Raw genomic sequence first — 14,739 nt, 5'->3', positions numbered from 1 at the left:
TCAAAAATGCTCATTTTAATGGGTTACTTACATAGGTAAGTAAAGCCATGAATCAGTTAGGGGTTTTTTTTTGTTCTGGTTTAAGTTCAGCACACTGTCGGGCAGGATCTGAACCGTGCGAGGCTCAAGGCACTTTGCCACATGCTGCACTTTGTAACATACTGAACTGTCATTTAGAGATAAGGCTCTAAACCCTTCCTTCGCACTGGTGTGTAATAGAGTAATAACAGTAAGTGAGCCTCATAAAATGTTTGAGGGTTGGAAATGGCTACCCTTGAAGGGTACAAAAGAGTAAATGTTAGTTTCTTGGATCTTACAAGTTTACCTCAAAGACGTTTTTACAATGCCTTTGGAGGACTCTTAAACCTCAAACCTCTCGCTCTCTCCCGGATAGCCAACCCCGCAGTAAAGCCTGGTGTAAGGATGCCGGCAGCCCGCTCCGCGCCTCCGCGAGCGCGCGCGTCGGCGCCGCAGGCACGCGAGGACGCGGCGCCAGCGGGCGGCCGGCACCGAGACGCTCCCGCAGCACGAACGTGCTAGTGCTTTTGACAGTGGGACAAACCAGCGCGAGGGAGCAGAGGGTCAAGGACCGACAGTCGGGGCTGGCGGCACCTTCCTCCTCCTCCTCGTCCTCCCGCTCCGCGGCTGAGCGGGGCGAAGCGCCAGGCGGCCGCGGCGCCGCCATGTCGCCGCGCGAGGAGCGCGGCCCGCGGCGAGGGCGGGCGGCGGCCGCGGGGCCCGCGCCGCGCTCGGCCCGGCCCCGAGCAGCGGCTCCCGCCCGGGCCGCGGGCAATGCCGCCCGCGGGGCCGCCGCGGAGGGCGGCTCCCACCCCCCGGGGCCGGCTGCCCCGCCCGGCCCCGCCCGCGGAGGGAGGAGCAGCGCGGGCCGGGCGGCGGGAGCGGGGCAGCTGGGGCGGGGAGAGGGCCCGGGGCGGCGGCGGGGCTGGGCAGGGCCGCGGCCGCAGGCCTGCAGCGGGCAGGCCGCGCCCGTGGGGCAGGCGGGGGGCGAGGCTGCGGCTCTTGGCCCAAAGGCCGCTGATTTTCCCTAGTTTTTCCCCTCGCCTGTTGACAGGTTGGCTCAGCGATGGACGCGGCCTTCGGGCTGGCGGAGCCTTTCACCAAAATCAAAGGTGCGGAAAAAACCTGGGGCAGGTCGGGAGGAGAGGACGAGGACGAGGCGGCCCTCGTGAGGGAGAAGAGCGGCGCCTGCGAGCAGGGCGCTGGAGCCCCGGCGCTGGGAGGAGGAGGTGACCTCCTGGAGTGGTCCCTGCCTCCCGACGAGGGTGAGAAGCAGTTGCTGACACTGCAGACAGTGCATCTGAAGGCGGAGGAGGACGACTTCCAGGGAGAGCACCAGCTCGGCGCGCAGGAGCAGGATGGGGCGCGGGACGGGGCCGGCCTGCTGCAGCCGCTGGTGGTGGTGCGGCAGGGGTCAGGCGATCTCCAGGACCTGCCTGCAGGCGTGGCCCTGGGCGTCCACGAAGGCGTCTGCGCGTTTTATGACTTCGAACTGATGCAGATTAATATTTTGCAAGACAGAACGCAAGCAAAGAGTTTAGAAAACAAGTCAATGGGGAGCCCGGTAGACATGCTACTGATTGAGGTATAAATTCTGCGTTTGATGAAGACCGGTAACATCAGCTCTTAGCGTATCGTACTGATACGGCTCTGATTTTAATATTGTGTTGCCTAAGCATTCAAGTTAATTGGACTTAAATACCAAGTTCTTTGTACAACTTCTTAGAAATTTTATCCCGTATTCAAGAAAGCAAACCAAGAATTTAGCCTTCCTAGAGTATTAACTCTATTATGACAAGTTTTTAATTCAATTCATTACTTACCAGTTTCTGTGCTATTTGTGTTTGACAGCATAGAGCTGTTAAGTAGCATTGGACTTTTTTCCTTCTCCTACATGAGTACAATACAGCAGTGGTTGTTGTTAAAGCTGGATATGTAGCATGGTTTCATTTAAAATGCATTGTAGGGAAGGGACATGCAAATGTTGGTATTAATACTATGCTAACTGTTGGTTTTATTTTAAAGAAAAAAGCGTATTTTCCTTTCAAAACTCATATGGCACTCTGTATTTTCAGGGATATGGTAATATTTAAACTTACCTGATGTAAAAAAGTACCAGGACCTTATTAATTGCCATGAGACCAAGAACAACACATAGATATTACAAGCTGGCTGCCCAAACCCTTTATTAGTTTGGTTTAAGAAAACTTAAACCAAACTTTGGCCTTTCCTTTTAAAAAATAAATGTACTGGCATTAAATTTAAAAATTTTTAAAGATATTTCAGGAAGGAAGTTTCTATGTTCGGAGTGCTGTGGTCTCAAAAAGATGCTCTGAAATTTGGTATAAAATTTTGAAGACTTAGGGCTCAATTTTAAAAATTGCTCATCTTCCATTTAGGCTGCTGCACATTAAATGCGAACTTTTGTTGCAGTGCTGTCCATCACATTTAGGCTGAAAATCAAAGTGAGTTAGTTGCTTGCCTCTTGTTGGTAGCTTGGATGCTTTGTCACTAGTCACTACTTTTGATCTGGAGTTCTAAACTTTTTTCTTTTTTCTTTTCTAAAAAGCTTGAGAGAGATAAAGATGTCATTGCACTTGAAAATAAGGTCCTGCCACTAACTCCATCTGAAGGGAGAGGAGAAAAGGAACTTTTCAGTGTTGGGGAAGCAAAGAGCCTGGACTGTAAAGTCAGTGCTGATTTGTTGGTTTCGTGCAATAAACATAAACAGGAATATGCAACTCCATCAGAACAAACTGTTACCAAAAATCCCAAGTCTCTAAAATCTCATGCTTCATGTCAGAAAAAAGGTAAAAAGTTTACTACATAGTATTTGTAATTCATTTTTAGTTAACATATTTTAGATTAGATTTAAAAGTGAAGTTGAAATGTTACAGGAAACTTTCACAGTGTTTACTGTTAGGTTTAGATTAGGTTAAATCTCATTTTTTATGGAAATTTAGAAGAAGGAATAATACCCTTCAGATTAAGTGAGGAAGATACCATTCAATTTGGTGTGATCTGTGTAGTGTTCAGGAGATTTTGGATAGCATTTAGAAATTAGTGGTCTTTTGAACAGTATACAATACTTGAAACCGTCAGGGAGCTTTCAGTGTCAATACTATGTATAAATGCCTTTGAATAAACCTAATAAAGTATTTAGTATTTCTTAGTCCCTTCATTCCATTTCAAAATTTGCATGTTCTGGGGTTTGTGGATGAACTTAGAATGGTTCCAAGCTGCAGGCTGAGAAACAGTGGTAGGTAAATACTGAAGCCTGTCATAAAGGTATCTACCAGAATCTAAACAAAAGTAACAGAATATAGGTGATTTAAAATTTAAGAAACAGAGTGTGTTGCAGAAGTTAGGGTTTGACCTAGAAGGGAGTAGAGGTGTGACTGTTTCTCAGGAAGCTGGATGTACTATAAAATTTAGATGACATCAGCAGACTTGAACGAGTCTACGAATGCATAGGTCGTAGTATCTGGATGTGAAGGTACATTAGGCAAGATTGGTTAAAATATGGATTTTGTACTAACTGTTAATATCCCTTGTTTTAGTCACTAGGAAACATATTTGAGCTGCTTTAACAAAGCTTAACTATTGTACGGGCGTGAATCCATAATGAATAAATAACAATAAAGTGGTTTGGTTTGTTGTTATTGAAGTGAAGTGTTAGCTGCACATCTCTGTGTGATATGAAGCATTATATAACATACGTTTTGGTCTCAGCATGAAAATCACTACAGAGAGTGCACTTGGGAGCTGAGATAGCTGTTCTGGAAAGGCTCTTCAAATATGACAGTATTTGCCATTTGGCGGTTCTGAATCTTCTTCAAAACTGGAAGACTATCGTATTTCCTCTTAACTTGTTAGTTTCTAAAGAAATTCATATTGCTGTGGTACGAGTTTGGAAATGTTATGTAATCCAAAAAGGAGCCTTTCTTCCTTCTTCAAAGAATTAATCTTTCCTCAAATTCAACTAATAATTTTAAAGAAACTCTATGTATTGTATTAAGTTCTACTTACATTTTATGGATTCAGGCCTACAGGAAAGCTGATTATATCTTAAATATAATCTTTGGATAAGGTTAATTATTACTAATTACACAGTTGACATCGGGAAGTATATTACACAGGTCCTGATGAGCCAAGTATTAATACCATCAAGAGAGAAAGTTTTATCTTGGAGGTGAGAGTTAGACTAGGAGTTAGGTTTCTGGGGATTAGGTTCTAAGCTGTGTCACTAACTCATTGCACTATTTTTGGATGAATCACTTCAGTCTTAAATAGGTATAATAATTCCTGTCTGACAACTTGACTTTTTTTTATAATGCATTTTGAAGTCCTTCTATTAAAGGTATTATAGTTTTACCCAGACTAGGGAACTATATTGAAATTGGTACTATTTTTGAAAAAGTCATTTTTCTGTGGCTCATATGATCTAAATGTTTCTCTCTTCTCACAGCAATTTTCAGCTGTGATTTGTGTGCGTTCACCTCACTCAGAATATCAAGTCTTAACCGCCACGTGAAAACACATTCTGATGAAAAACCTCATGTGTGTCACCTCTGCCTTAAGGCTTTTCGTACAGCTACTCTCCTGCGTAACCATGTGAATGCACATACAGGTAATTAATGTATAAGAACACTTTGTTTTTACATATTGTCTGCAAAATTTAATGGACAGATGACTTTGTCTTACGGGTCATATTCAGTCGTCATTCTGTGCTCAGAAATTTCACTGATTTCACTAGGAGACCGCACTGAAAACGTGGTCTACAGTTATTAAGTCTCTATGTATGTATGTATGTAGGTAGTATCTTGTTAGGTATCATTATACAAAATTTTTCAACTGAATATAGATTTCAGTTGGTTTTGATTCCTGCATACGTATTATGTTCTATCTCTGCTTTTTTTTCCTTTTTTGCTATTTAACTAAATGAAGCAAATTGATAAACCTTGTGTTTATAGTAAACCTAAGGTGTATATTTATTGTCTATAAAAATTTAGAACCTCAAAAATTGTTATATATAAAAAAATACATGCTTATTTAAGGCAGAAAAAATACTGTTTTTAAATAAAAATCTAATATTTGGTATATTTTTACAGGGACCAGACCATATAAATGCAGTGATTGTGATATGGCATTTGTGACCAGTGGTGAGCTTGCACGACATAGACGTTACAAGCATACTTTAGAAAAACCTTTCAAGTGTTCAATATGTAAATATTCTAGTGTAGAAGTAAGTGCAGCATTGCTGAATTTTTGGGGAGGACTTGTAGACTTTCAGATACTAAGATCTCAATACACTGTGAGGTCATAATGTTTTTGCTAGATTATTAACCTTGAACTTTTTGCTAAATTGGGACCTACCTACGCATGTATCATGCTGCCTTCATTATCACTGATGATTGTCAATTTTATATCTGAGATCAGCCCAGTAAATTACAGAGGTAATGGCCGTTGTCAATCTATGATATTAATATTTAGCTTGCTTGAGTTGTATTGGAGAAAGTCACCATGGTGATGTAGAAGTATGCGTTTTTGCTGAGCTGGGAGGAATGGCCAAGTTTATGGTTGCTGCAGTACCTTCATACTTTGAAGGAGGACTACATAATATTAAAGGCAAAGCAGGGAGCTCTATGGGATCCCAGGAGTCAGTGGCCCACGTCTGTAGTAGCCTCAAGGTGAAGGCCAAGGTTCCGATAATGGCCTTTGGACCACGCTGAAGTATTGAATTCCTTTCTTCTAGTATGTTATTGCAGAACTATTGTATGATACCAGATAAATTAAACTTTGTGAAAATACGCCTTTCACTTTTTATGCAGATTTTTTTCTCCGTATCTCCCCTCAGAAAAGGAAAAAGTAGTCTGAATTCCTTGGCCCCTTACTTTGTCCGTATAGTTATACTTATAAATGAATTACATGAAGTTAGTACCTGTGCATTTATTTAGCTTTTAAAAATTAACTCCCTTCTAAGAACTTTTTCCTTTTTTAATGTACTGCTGCTAGATAATGCAGTCATGTTAACTTGATCCTACAAAAAAATACTTGGTGTTCTTTTTGCATTTCATTGAATATACTGACTGGCAAAATAAAATGAAGGTAATGGATAGTGTTTTTGTTACAGAATTGGAATTTTCTTAATCTGGAAATACAAACATTAGAAACTGCCTAAGGGTTCACTGGGAGAAAAATAAGCTTTCAGTCATCCACCTATGACTGAATATATTGCTGTCATGGTTGTATCAGTAGATAATCAATATCTAAGTTTTTATATGCTGCATTCAGCTCTAAAGCTGTAAACCAGCCTGAACTTTATTCTGTGCACCTCATATTAGTAATCAGATTTTGAATAACTTTTATCTTTAAAAACCTTCTCAGTTTCTGCTGAAGTGCTCTATTTATTCCTTTTTTAGGTAAGGGTTTATTCAGCACTCATTGCTGTTGCAGAACTTTCACTGATACTGCTGTAAGCTTTACCTGAATAAGGAGAGCTTAAAGAGCCCCCTAATAATATGCACGTGGTTGACTTCTATGTAGCAAAGATTGCCAAGCATGCTTAATTTTATTCAAGTGAATAGTGTTGCTAATTTGAATGGATCTAGCAGTGAGTTCAAGAAGTGTGTTTGTAAGTGGAAAAATGCAACATTAAGAAATCTTAATTTTAGGTACAATATTTGTACAGAACATATCGCAAAAGCAATATAACACTGTAAAATGAATTAAACTTTTGTAATGAGGTTGCTTCATTGGGACTTGAAGATGAATAGATAAGTGAGTTTTGGCTTTCATTTATTTTTCCTGATTATTTTCAAAGAGTTTTAAGTTTGGCTTATCAAAGTAGCTTGAAGGTGGTGAGTATCCCCTTTCACTGATTTAGAAATTCTGGCCTTTATGCTCTCATTATGAAATTTCTCCTTTTCTTAACATCAGTGTTAGGGATGCACGCAAGAAGCTAGGGGGGGAGAGGTCAGAAATGTTACCTAACTAAAAACACAAAAGTCTGATTGTGCAGGAAAATTGGATAGGAAACTAGTTCTGGGATTGATATAATACTTGAAATTGCAATAGAATTATTTTGTAAAATTGCACACCATTAGTTTGATTGTACTTTTGTAATATAAATGTTACTGCAGAAATTTTCTTATTTTTATGCTAGGCAAGCAAACTGAAGCGACATATTCGCTCACATACAGGAGAGCGTCCTTATGCCTGTTACCTTTGCAGTTATGCTAGCAAAGACACATATAAACTGAAAAGACACATGATAACTCATTCAGGTAGGACTTCCTAATGTAATCAATCCTATGTCCCTTGTAGGTCTTTAAAATTCATAGGGTTACTAATTACTTTAGAGTGACCCGATTTCAGACTCTGAAATGCAATAGGTAGTTTTTCCTTTTATGTTTTCGAGTAAAAACATGGGAGACGTTTTTGAAAAGAAAGGTAAGAAGAAAAGTTACCTTCTTCCATTATCGGTGGTTTGTGTTGCATCACTTCTTTATCATATGATATTTATAGCTGTTCAACTCTTCTTTCACATTTGATCGTCAATATTTTATATGAAATATTCAAGACAAAATAAAAGATTGTTAAAAGAAATTACGAATAATAATTTAGAATTATATTAATGGATTTATGCTTTGTCAGTTTGACTCACAGCTACTGGAGACTCAAGATCTTGCATAATAATCAGTTATGTAAACTTGTTTAGCCTTTTGTGCATTGTCTGCTAACAGTAAGATTTTAGTGAGCCTGGAGACTGATGCTGTTAGAATGTCAATGTTGATTGTGGGAACTTTGCATTTGTATGGAGGGAAGCACTTCTAAGTATATATTTTTTTTTTGATTTTCTTAGGTGAAAAACCGTATGAATGTTACGTTTGCCAGGCCAGATTCACTCAAAGTGGTACCATGAAAATACATATATTACAAAAGCATGGTGAAAATGTGCCAAAATACCAGTGTCCACATTGTAGTACATTTATTGCAAGAAAAAGTGATTTGGGTGAGTTTAAAGAAAAAATTGAAAATGAAATTAGAGATGGTTAGGGGTGAAAGGTGTATCTAATTTTTACTGCTTTTACAGATACCAAATATGCTATATTTGACTTTACATCATTGCAAAATATCTCCAGAGAAAATGTATTCATTGATTTAAAGGTAACTTCATTCTGCAAGGAGATGTGGTGACATCTTGTGGTTGATCTTTTTTTTTTTTTAATGTTTAAAATGTTAAGTGTTACATCTTTAGCTTTCTTCTGCTCAATACCTGTGGCATTTCCCTTCTGTTTCCAGTAAGAAAGTACCTCACAAAAGTCTGCATTCATGTATTGCCGAATTTATTGTTAAAGCTGTGGAAAATGGAGCAGATCTGTATGAAGCCATTTCAGTTCTCACATTCTGTTTCCTTCTCAGCTCTAGCTGATATGCAAATATCCATATAGCTATGTGAGAAACTAAAATAAATGGAAGTTTTTAGTTTATAGATGTTTTTGCATACATAAAATCAACTTTTACCTCTTAGTTTGAAATTGTTCTGCATTTTTTGGTTGCTAAGCATATCATCCTTATAATTTAAAAGAATGTGTGGATTACATTAATTAATAAAATGCAAGTTAATTTTTAAGTTTGACTTCATCAGTTCTGCAAACAATGATTTTTCTATGCTTCCAACATTCAAAACTCTTAGAATTCTAAATGTTATTAGGTCACTACCAAAGATGATTTTGAGGTTCTGTGACAGTCACAAGACATCACAAGTGATGCAGTAATAATAATAAAAAAAGCTTTTAGGTACCTTTAGCATCTATTTGTATTTCCAAATAAAGTTCCTATTGAAATGTATTATTACTTGAAACTGAAAGTGCAATTGTTTTTTATATGTAACATTTCTCTAGGTTTTTTGCATTTATCATTTTGTTATTGTAAATACTACTTTGGGTGGTGTTTATTTGTGTATGTAGATAAAAACAGGCACTTTCTGTAATTTTCGAAAGGATTTGATTTCCATGGAAATCGATGAAGCTTAAGCTTACAAACTGCTTAATTTCTCTGGGAAGTCACAGTGTCTTGCAGCATCTTTAGTCAGTCAAATTGCATTGAAAAACTAGCTATCTGGGACTTGAGAGAGCCAAATCCCATTCTTTCTGAGGTTATGAGTTCAGTGGTATGTGTCCTTTTTTTTGCCCCTATAATAAGGAACACAGAAGATTCTTTTCTGTATTTTACTCTACCACTTATGCACATGTGCATACTCAGGGCTATGCACAATCTAACTCTTGTCCAAAACTGTGAAAATCCAAAACTTACCATTAAAATTAATTGCTTTTACTAACTGTTTAGGTGTCCACTTGCGAAATCTGCATTCCTACATGGCAGTGGCAATTAAATGCAGTTACTGTGAAGCTGTTTTTCATGAACGCTATGCTTTTACTCAGCACAAGAAGACTCACAGAAATGAAAAAAGATTCAAATGCGATCAGTGCAGCTATGCATGCAAGCAGGTATTTAATTGAAAAATGATTGCTTATTCAATCGATGCTTTAGTAAGGTAGATTTAGCTTTGGGGATATATTTACCTAAAGAAAATGAAAGTTTTTGTTATTGCAGTCTTACTAAAATCCTGTAGTTATATTTGTTTGCAAGATAAATGGTTGATGAAAAAAACATTAAAATTGGAATGCAAAATGTCTAAGGCTATCTGATAAATCTTTTGTACGTGAATTGTTTAGGAGTGTAAAGTAAGAGCAATCTTTTTTTGGTGATGTTTTGATGAGAGCAAATTATGTATACTGTAAGTGTAGCAGGGTCACAGGATGCAGTCTAATTTTTTATTAAAGAAAAAAGTGCTATAAAATATATAGGATATCATTGTTTCCAAATTTTGAGAAATGATTGGATTTCAACAGAAGATTACTGCAAGGTCAGAGGCATAGCAGCTCAACTGGAGTGAAGTTTCCAAAAGAAAGTGGAAGAAGAGATGCTGAGAGCTCTCAAAACACTCAAAATAGGGAGTTCATGATTCTGTGCTTACTCTCACTTTTATAGAAGACAATTTCATTTTATTCCAGACACTCCTCACTTTATGGTTTCATTATGACCTGGAGAAAATAGAAAACTGTAAATTTAGTCTTACTATTGCCGCTTACCTTTTGCCCTTAATCCTGATTATTTTCTTTGCTAACCTTAATAAAGTTAGGAGGAAAAACTCTGACCTACTCCTAGTCAGCAGGTGTTAACCTAACATATTCTTTAGCATCTCTTTTACAGTGAAGGATAATTAAGGTGCCTGTGCAACATCCTTGTACTTCTGTGTATGTGTTTTTTGAACCTGTCACCAAGTTGGATAGTTACGTTACAATTACTTTTTTTGTTTCAGGAACGGCACTTAATTGTACATAAACGAACCCATACTGGTGAGAAGCCCTTTACTTGCTTGTGCTGCAGCAAAAGCTTTCGACGAAAGCAGCTTCTCACTGTTCACTGTAGGAAGCACCATGATTCCAATTTTAAACCTCCAGTTTATAAATGCCCTAAATGTGGTAAAGGCTATTCACGCTGGGTAAGATACTTCCTTTTAAGGAATCTCAGTGGAGTTATCTTTAGCTAAACATTACATATCGCATTTTCATAAAGGACTGAGAGTAAAAAGCAGTGTACCGGCTAGAATATTAACCCCTTAATGCTAAGCCAGAACAGCTTGTTTGTTTTTTTCCAAGCCTTACATTAGTGAATTCATAAAAGACAATAGTTTTCCCCTTTCGGTGGAAAGTATCTGTCATTTGGTATTTCCAGGGGTGGTACCAGTTCATACAATCCAGCGTTGGAGTTATTAATGTTTAGTACGCTGGTCTACTCAGAACAAACACAAAGGCAGTCCGGAGGTATGAATTTTAGCATAAACACTTGGAAAGGTAATTGAAGGGAAAGAGTTCTAGGACCAGTTCAGGAAGAAAAGTATGAAATTACTATTCGCTTCAAAATCACGTGCTGTGAGAAAATATCACTGCTTTTGGATTAACTATAAACTGTTAACTTCAAAAGCCAGTGGAACGTTTTTTACATTTTACATGTAAAATCCTATTGCTTACCTGTGAATTGGATGATAATACATTTTATTTTATACTCATCAAGTACCAGTGTTTCTTTAAAGCAGAATTTTAATATGTATTCTGGACAGATCTCCAGGAGTTTAAGGAAGTTGTTAACTAAGTCAGACTTTCACTTAGTGTTCCAGAATTTGTCTATCAGACCCATATTTGTTTTTTTTTTTTTTTTTTTGGTGTTAAAGTGCTTACATAGATTAATAGTTGATTCATATATTTATGCTTCATTATGCTAACAGAGTAATATGCATAAGCATGCTGAAAATTGTGGATTGGTGAGGGCAAAAGCTGTTACATCCAGAAAAAGAAGCAAGGGCAAAAAGAAAAAACGTGAGAACCTAAAGCGTGTTAAGCAAGAAGGTAATCAGCGAATAAGTTAGAATTTAATCATGTAAATTAGAATCAAGAATAAAAGGCTAAGGCAGTGAATCTCCCCTGCTGTTTAATTACTGTTTCACAGTGAAGCTAATTTAAGTGCAAATAATAGAAGAATGCTTCAGAAAAGTCTTTATTGTGTCAAAATTCTAGTCATCTGAGATTTGGTCATTGCTCAGGTGCCCATTCTGGGACTTCTATTCCGCTGCTCCTGCAAATGTCTTCCTAAACTCCCTCTTCCTCAAAGCTAACAAATGCATTTTTCTTTTCCTTTTTAAAAATTCACTTTTCCTCTGTCACTTTGGAGTGAACCATAATGAGTTTTCTTAAGAGCCCATTTTTTAGTAATAGATACTGCCTTAAATACAGACCAGCTTGAAAACTCTCCAGTTTCAGAATTCAAACTGGATGTTAATCACAACAGCACTAGCACAGCTTAACAAAAATTGTTCTTTTTTCTCTCATGCTTTCACCAGATAATGGTCAAATAATAATAAAAATACTAGTGATTTAAATAGCTAGATTTATCCCTCTGTCATGCCACAGACATGATCAGACCAGTTTACAAGGCTCTTGATTCAAGAATGTGCACTCGGTCCCTTTAGTTACTTAGAATTAATTAATATAGATAGCTCTTCACCACTTAGTGTTCATTCAGTAAATTTCTTTATATAATAAAGTGTAAATAATATCTTTTTTCCTCTTCCCTTTGCTTCCCCATCTTTTCTCATTAGCTTAAAGATTCCCAGAAAGTGAATAAATTCAGGTTTTTGCAGACCAGAAGAGTTGGGAAGGGTAGACTAATTTGTCAATTGATGTCCTCTTAGAGTTCCACAGGAATAATCTAAATGTTTATACCACTGCATTGCTGATAAAATCATTTATGCTTTATCTTCTTTGCAACCCTAAAAAGATGTAAAGTTAATTTTTATGCTCTTAAAGAAACCTTAGATTGTTGTCAGGTATGTGGTAATATTCTGATAGTTCTACCTTGAAGTGTAAATTTGACCAGAGGCAGTATCTGTCCCTAGTTTCATTTAAGTATGTTTCTATTGAATCAGCCAAAGCACATTATACAATATTCAGTTAGTAAAGGCCAAAGGCAGACACCTTTTATCCCCATGCATTGCATCCTGCCTTCCCCTTGTCTGTTTGGTCTAATGCTGAATCTCTGCACTGTTGCAGGGTGACAGTTGGTCATATGTTCTGAGGCTATCTTCAGGGCCCCTAAGGGAAGGAAAAAAAATTGTCTGACCAGAGCATCCTCTTAGTTTTTGCTTCTCTGCCTCCCAGATAGGGTTCAAAAGCTATAGTAGTCTCCTTGATATGATTTTTAAGGCAATTTTTGTGGAGAAAGAGTCAAGAGTGGAGACATATCCAAAGGCCTAAGTGTCCTAAAACCTTACATTTTGGTATATCAGATTATATCTACACTGAGATGTGGCCAGTGACACTGAGATAAAATTTGACATTGTGAAAGGAAGAAATACTTACATTTTTCTGAATCTAATGAATATATATCAGCAGATGAATTTACATTAGCATTGACACTTCTGCTTTCACTGGAAAGGCTATGATGGTATGATTAGAAAGAAATGCTGCAGTGTATTAAACTACAGGTACACAGCTGCAATGTTTATGTTTTTGCAGCAGTTAGATTTTGCTGTTTATTAATGTTTCGATATATGCAAATTACACCTTTTTGGTGTCCTGAAGATCCCTTCAGCTGGAAGCTTTCTTTTCTAAACAGAGATGATGGCTTTTTAGGTGTTGTTCGTGCAAGTACTTAGTCCATTGATTCATTTGTACAAGTATTAGAAATCTCTGTGCTGGTTTCAGAAGTTTTCCCCTAGAATTTACTTTTGGGAGTCTACATTGTTTTTCATTTCTTGCACAACTTGCAGATGCCTATAGGATACTGAAACGATCACGTAATCCCAGTAATTTTGCTCTTGTTAGAAAATAACTTGTGTGACTGGTGCAGTTCATGACTTACTGTTACTAAAAATGATAAAAGTATGTGTACGAGAAGTAAACTTGAAGTTAAACAAAGCTTATTTTTCCTCTGATAAGAATATCATGGATACTGTTCATTAACAAAACTTGTAATACAATATTCAAAATAAAATCTATTAATCTCTCTGAATAAAAAGTTAAGATAAAAGATGTGTTATTATATATTGAAAGTATTCTCTCCACTAAATGAAATTGTGTGTTTGTTAAATTTATTGAAGTATTTACTTCTTTTTCTGGTTAATCGCCACAATATTTTTTTTCAAAGTTGATCCAGAATTCTTCCAAGATGTCTCTACTGTGAATAATGAACATTGTGCAAGTGAGATTGTTCCTGTTTTAGATGGAGTAGAAACAGCAGCTCCAAGCGAACAGAAAACAGAAATGACATGTGAAATGCTTCTCAATGGGATGGACAAATAATGCATGAACAGAACCCGTTTCTCCCTGTTATGGCTGTTTGTAGCTGACTGAGGTGAGCATGTGAAAGGCAATGACAGTTTAATGCAAGGAACATTTGCTAAATCTCCTTTCTATAAACTTTAGTTTCTAACAGATTTCACAATACTAAAATACAATTCTGTGCTAAAGTAGTGGAATTTTATACCCCACTGTTCTTTAATGTTTTAACATTTACATTTAATATACTTTATTTTTCACTGATTTTTCTATTAAAGCAGTCAACAATCAAATCTTAAAACCTTGCAGTAAAAATTAGCCACATTCTCTTTTCCCAGTGGTTTTCAATAGGTACAATGTCATTGTTTTCAATAAAGTTGCTTTAGTTTTACTTAAGCATGGAAAATGGTGGCCAAAGCAGATCCCTTAATTTTTGGTTTCTTGTTAGGACATTAAGTTTCTATTAAGCTTTAGGGTATGGTTTCACAGCTGACTCAAACTAGTACAAGACCATGCTGCTACTGAAAGGGTTAGTTCTGCCTTCTTCCCCATTTCCTGGGCATAATTTCCTTTCTTCTCTCTTGCTTCACTGCTGGCAACCATATTGCTGGAAGGGTGAGTGGATCAGATTACTGATCTTATTAAAAACTAACCTTAGTTTTCAGTCAGATCAGTAACCTGAACTGACAGATCACACAGTGCCTGATCATTAGAACTGACAAAAATGAAGAAGCAGCATGTGTGCTGGGGACAGGAAAGTTTGCAGGACCACTTCATTCTAGACGTGCATACCTTTACATCTGCTTAAGGTAACTTAGAT

The 14,739-nt window shown here is 37.6% G+C and overlaps 1 protein-coding gene across 1 annotated transcript; it reads left to right on the top strand.

Moving 5' to 3' along the window:
- The first annotated feature begins 264 nt into the window (after positions 1 to 264).
- Positions 265 to 13,943, top strand: CTCFL (CCCTC-binding factor like). The gene is made up of 11 exons (XM_062589543.1): positions 265 to 417; positions 1,073 to 1,603; positions 2,588 to 2,828; positions 4,487 to 4,648; positions 5,130 to 5,263; positions 7,184 to 7,304; positions 7,883 to 8,032; positions 9,370 to 9,530; positions 10,406 to 10,588; positions 11,372 to 11,492; positions 13,789 to 13,943. Exons 1-11 carry the CDS (start codon positions 265 to 267, stop codon positions 13,941 to 13,943), a joined length of 2,112 nt encoding a protein of 703 aa, XP_062445527.1.
- The last annotated feature ends 796 nt before the right edge of the window (positions 13,944 to 14,739 follow it).

Source organism: Rhea pennata, chromosome 16, assembly GCF_028389875.1.
Source record: "Rhea pennata isolate bPtePen1 chromosome 16, bPtePen1.pri, whole genome shotgun sequence".
Lineage (NCBI taxonomy): Eukaryota > Metazoa > Chordata > Aves > Rheiformes > Rheidae > Rhea > Rhea pennata.
This window is presented reverse-complemented; position numbering and strand designations above follow the sequence as displayed.

Excerpts from the sequence above, each read along its gene's own strand:
- CTCFL (XM_062589543.1), top strand. The coding sequence starts at position 265 with ATGGCTACCCTTGAAGGGTACAAAAGAGTAAATGTTAGTTTCTTGGAT. Across the intron at positions 418-1,072 it reads ACCCCGCAGTAAAGCCTGGT|GTTGGCTCAGCGATGGACGC; the intron begins GTAAGGATGCCG and ends GCCTGTTGACAG. Across the intron at positions 7,305-7,882 it reads ACACATGATAACTCATTCAG|GTGAAAAACCGTATGAATGT; the intron begins GTAGGACTTCCT and ends TGATTTTCTTAG.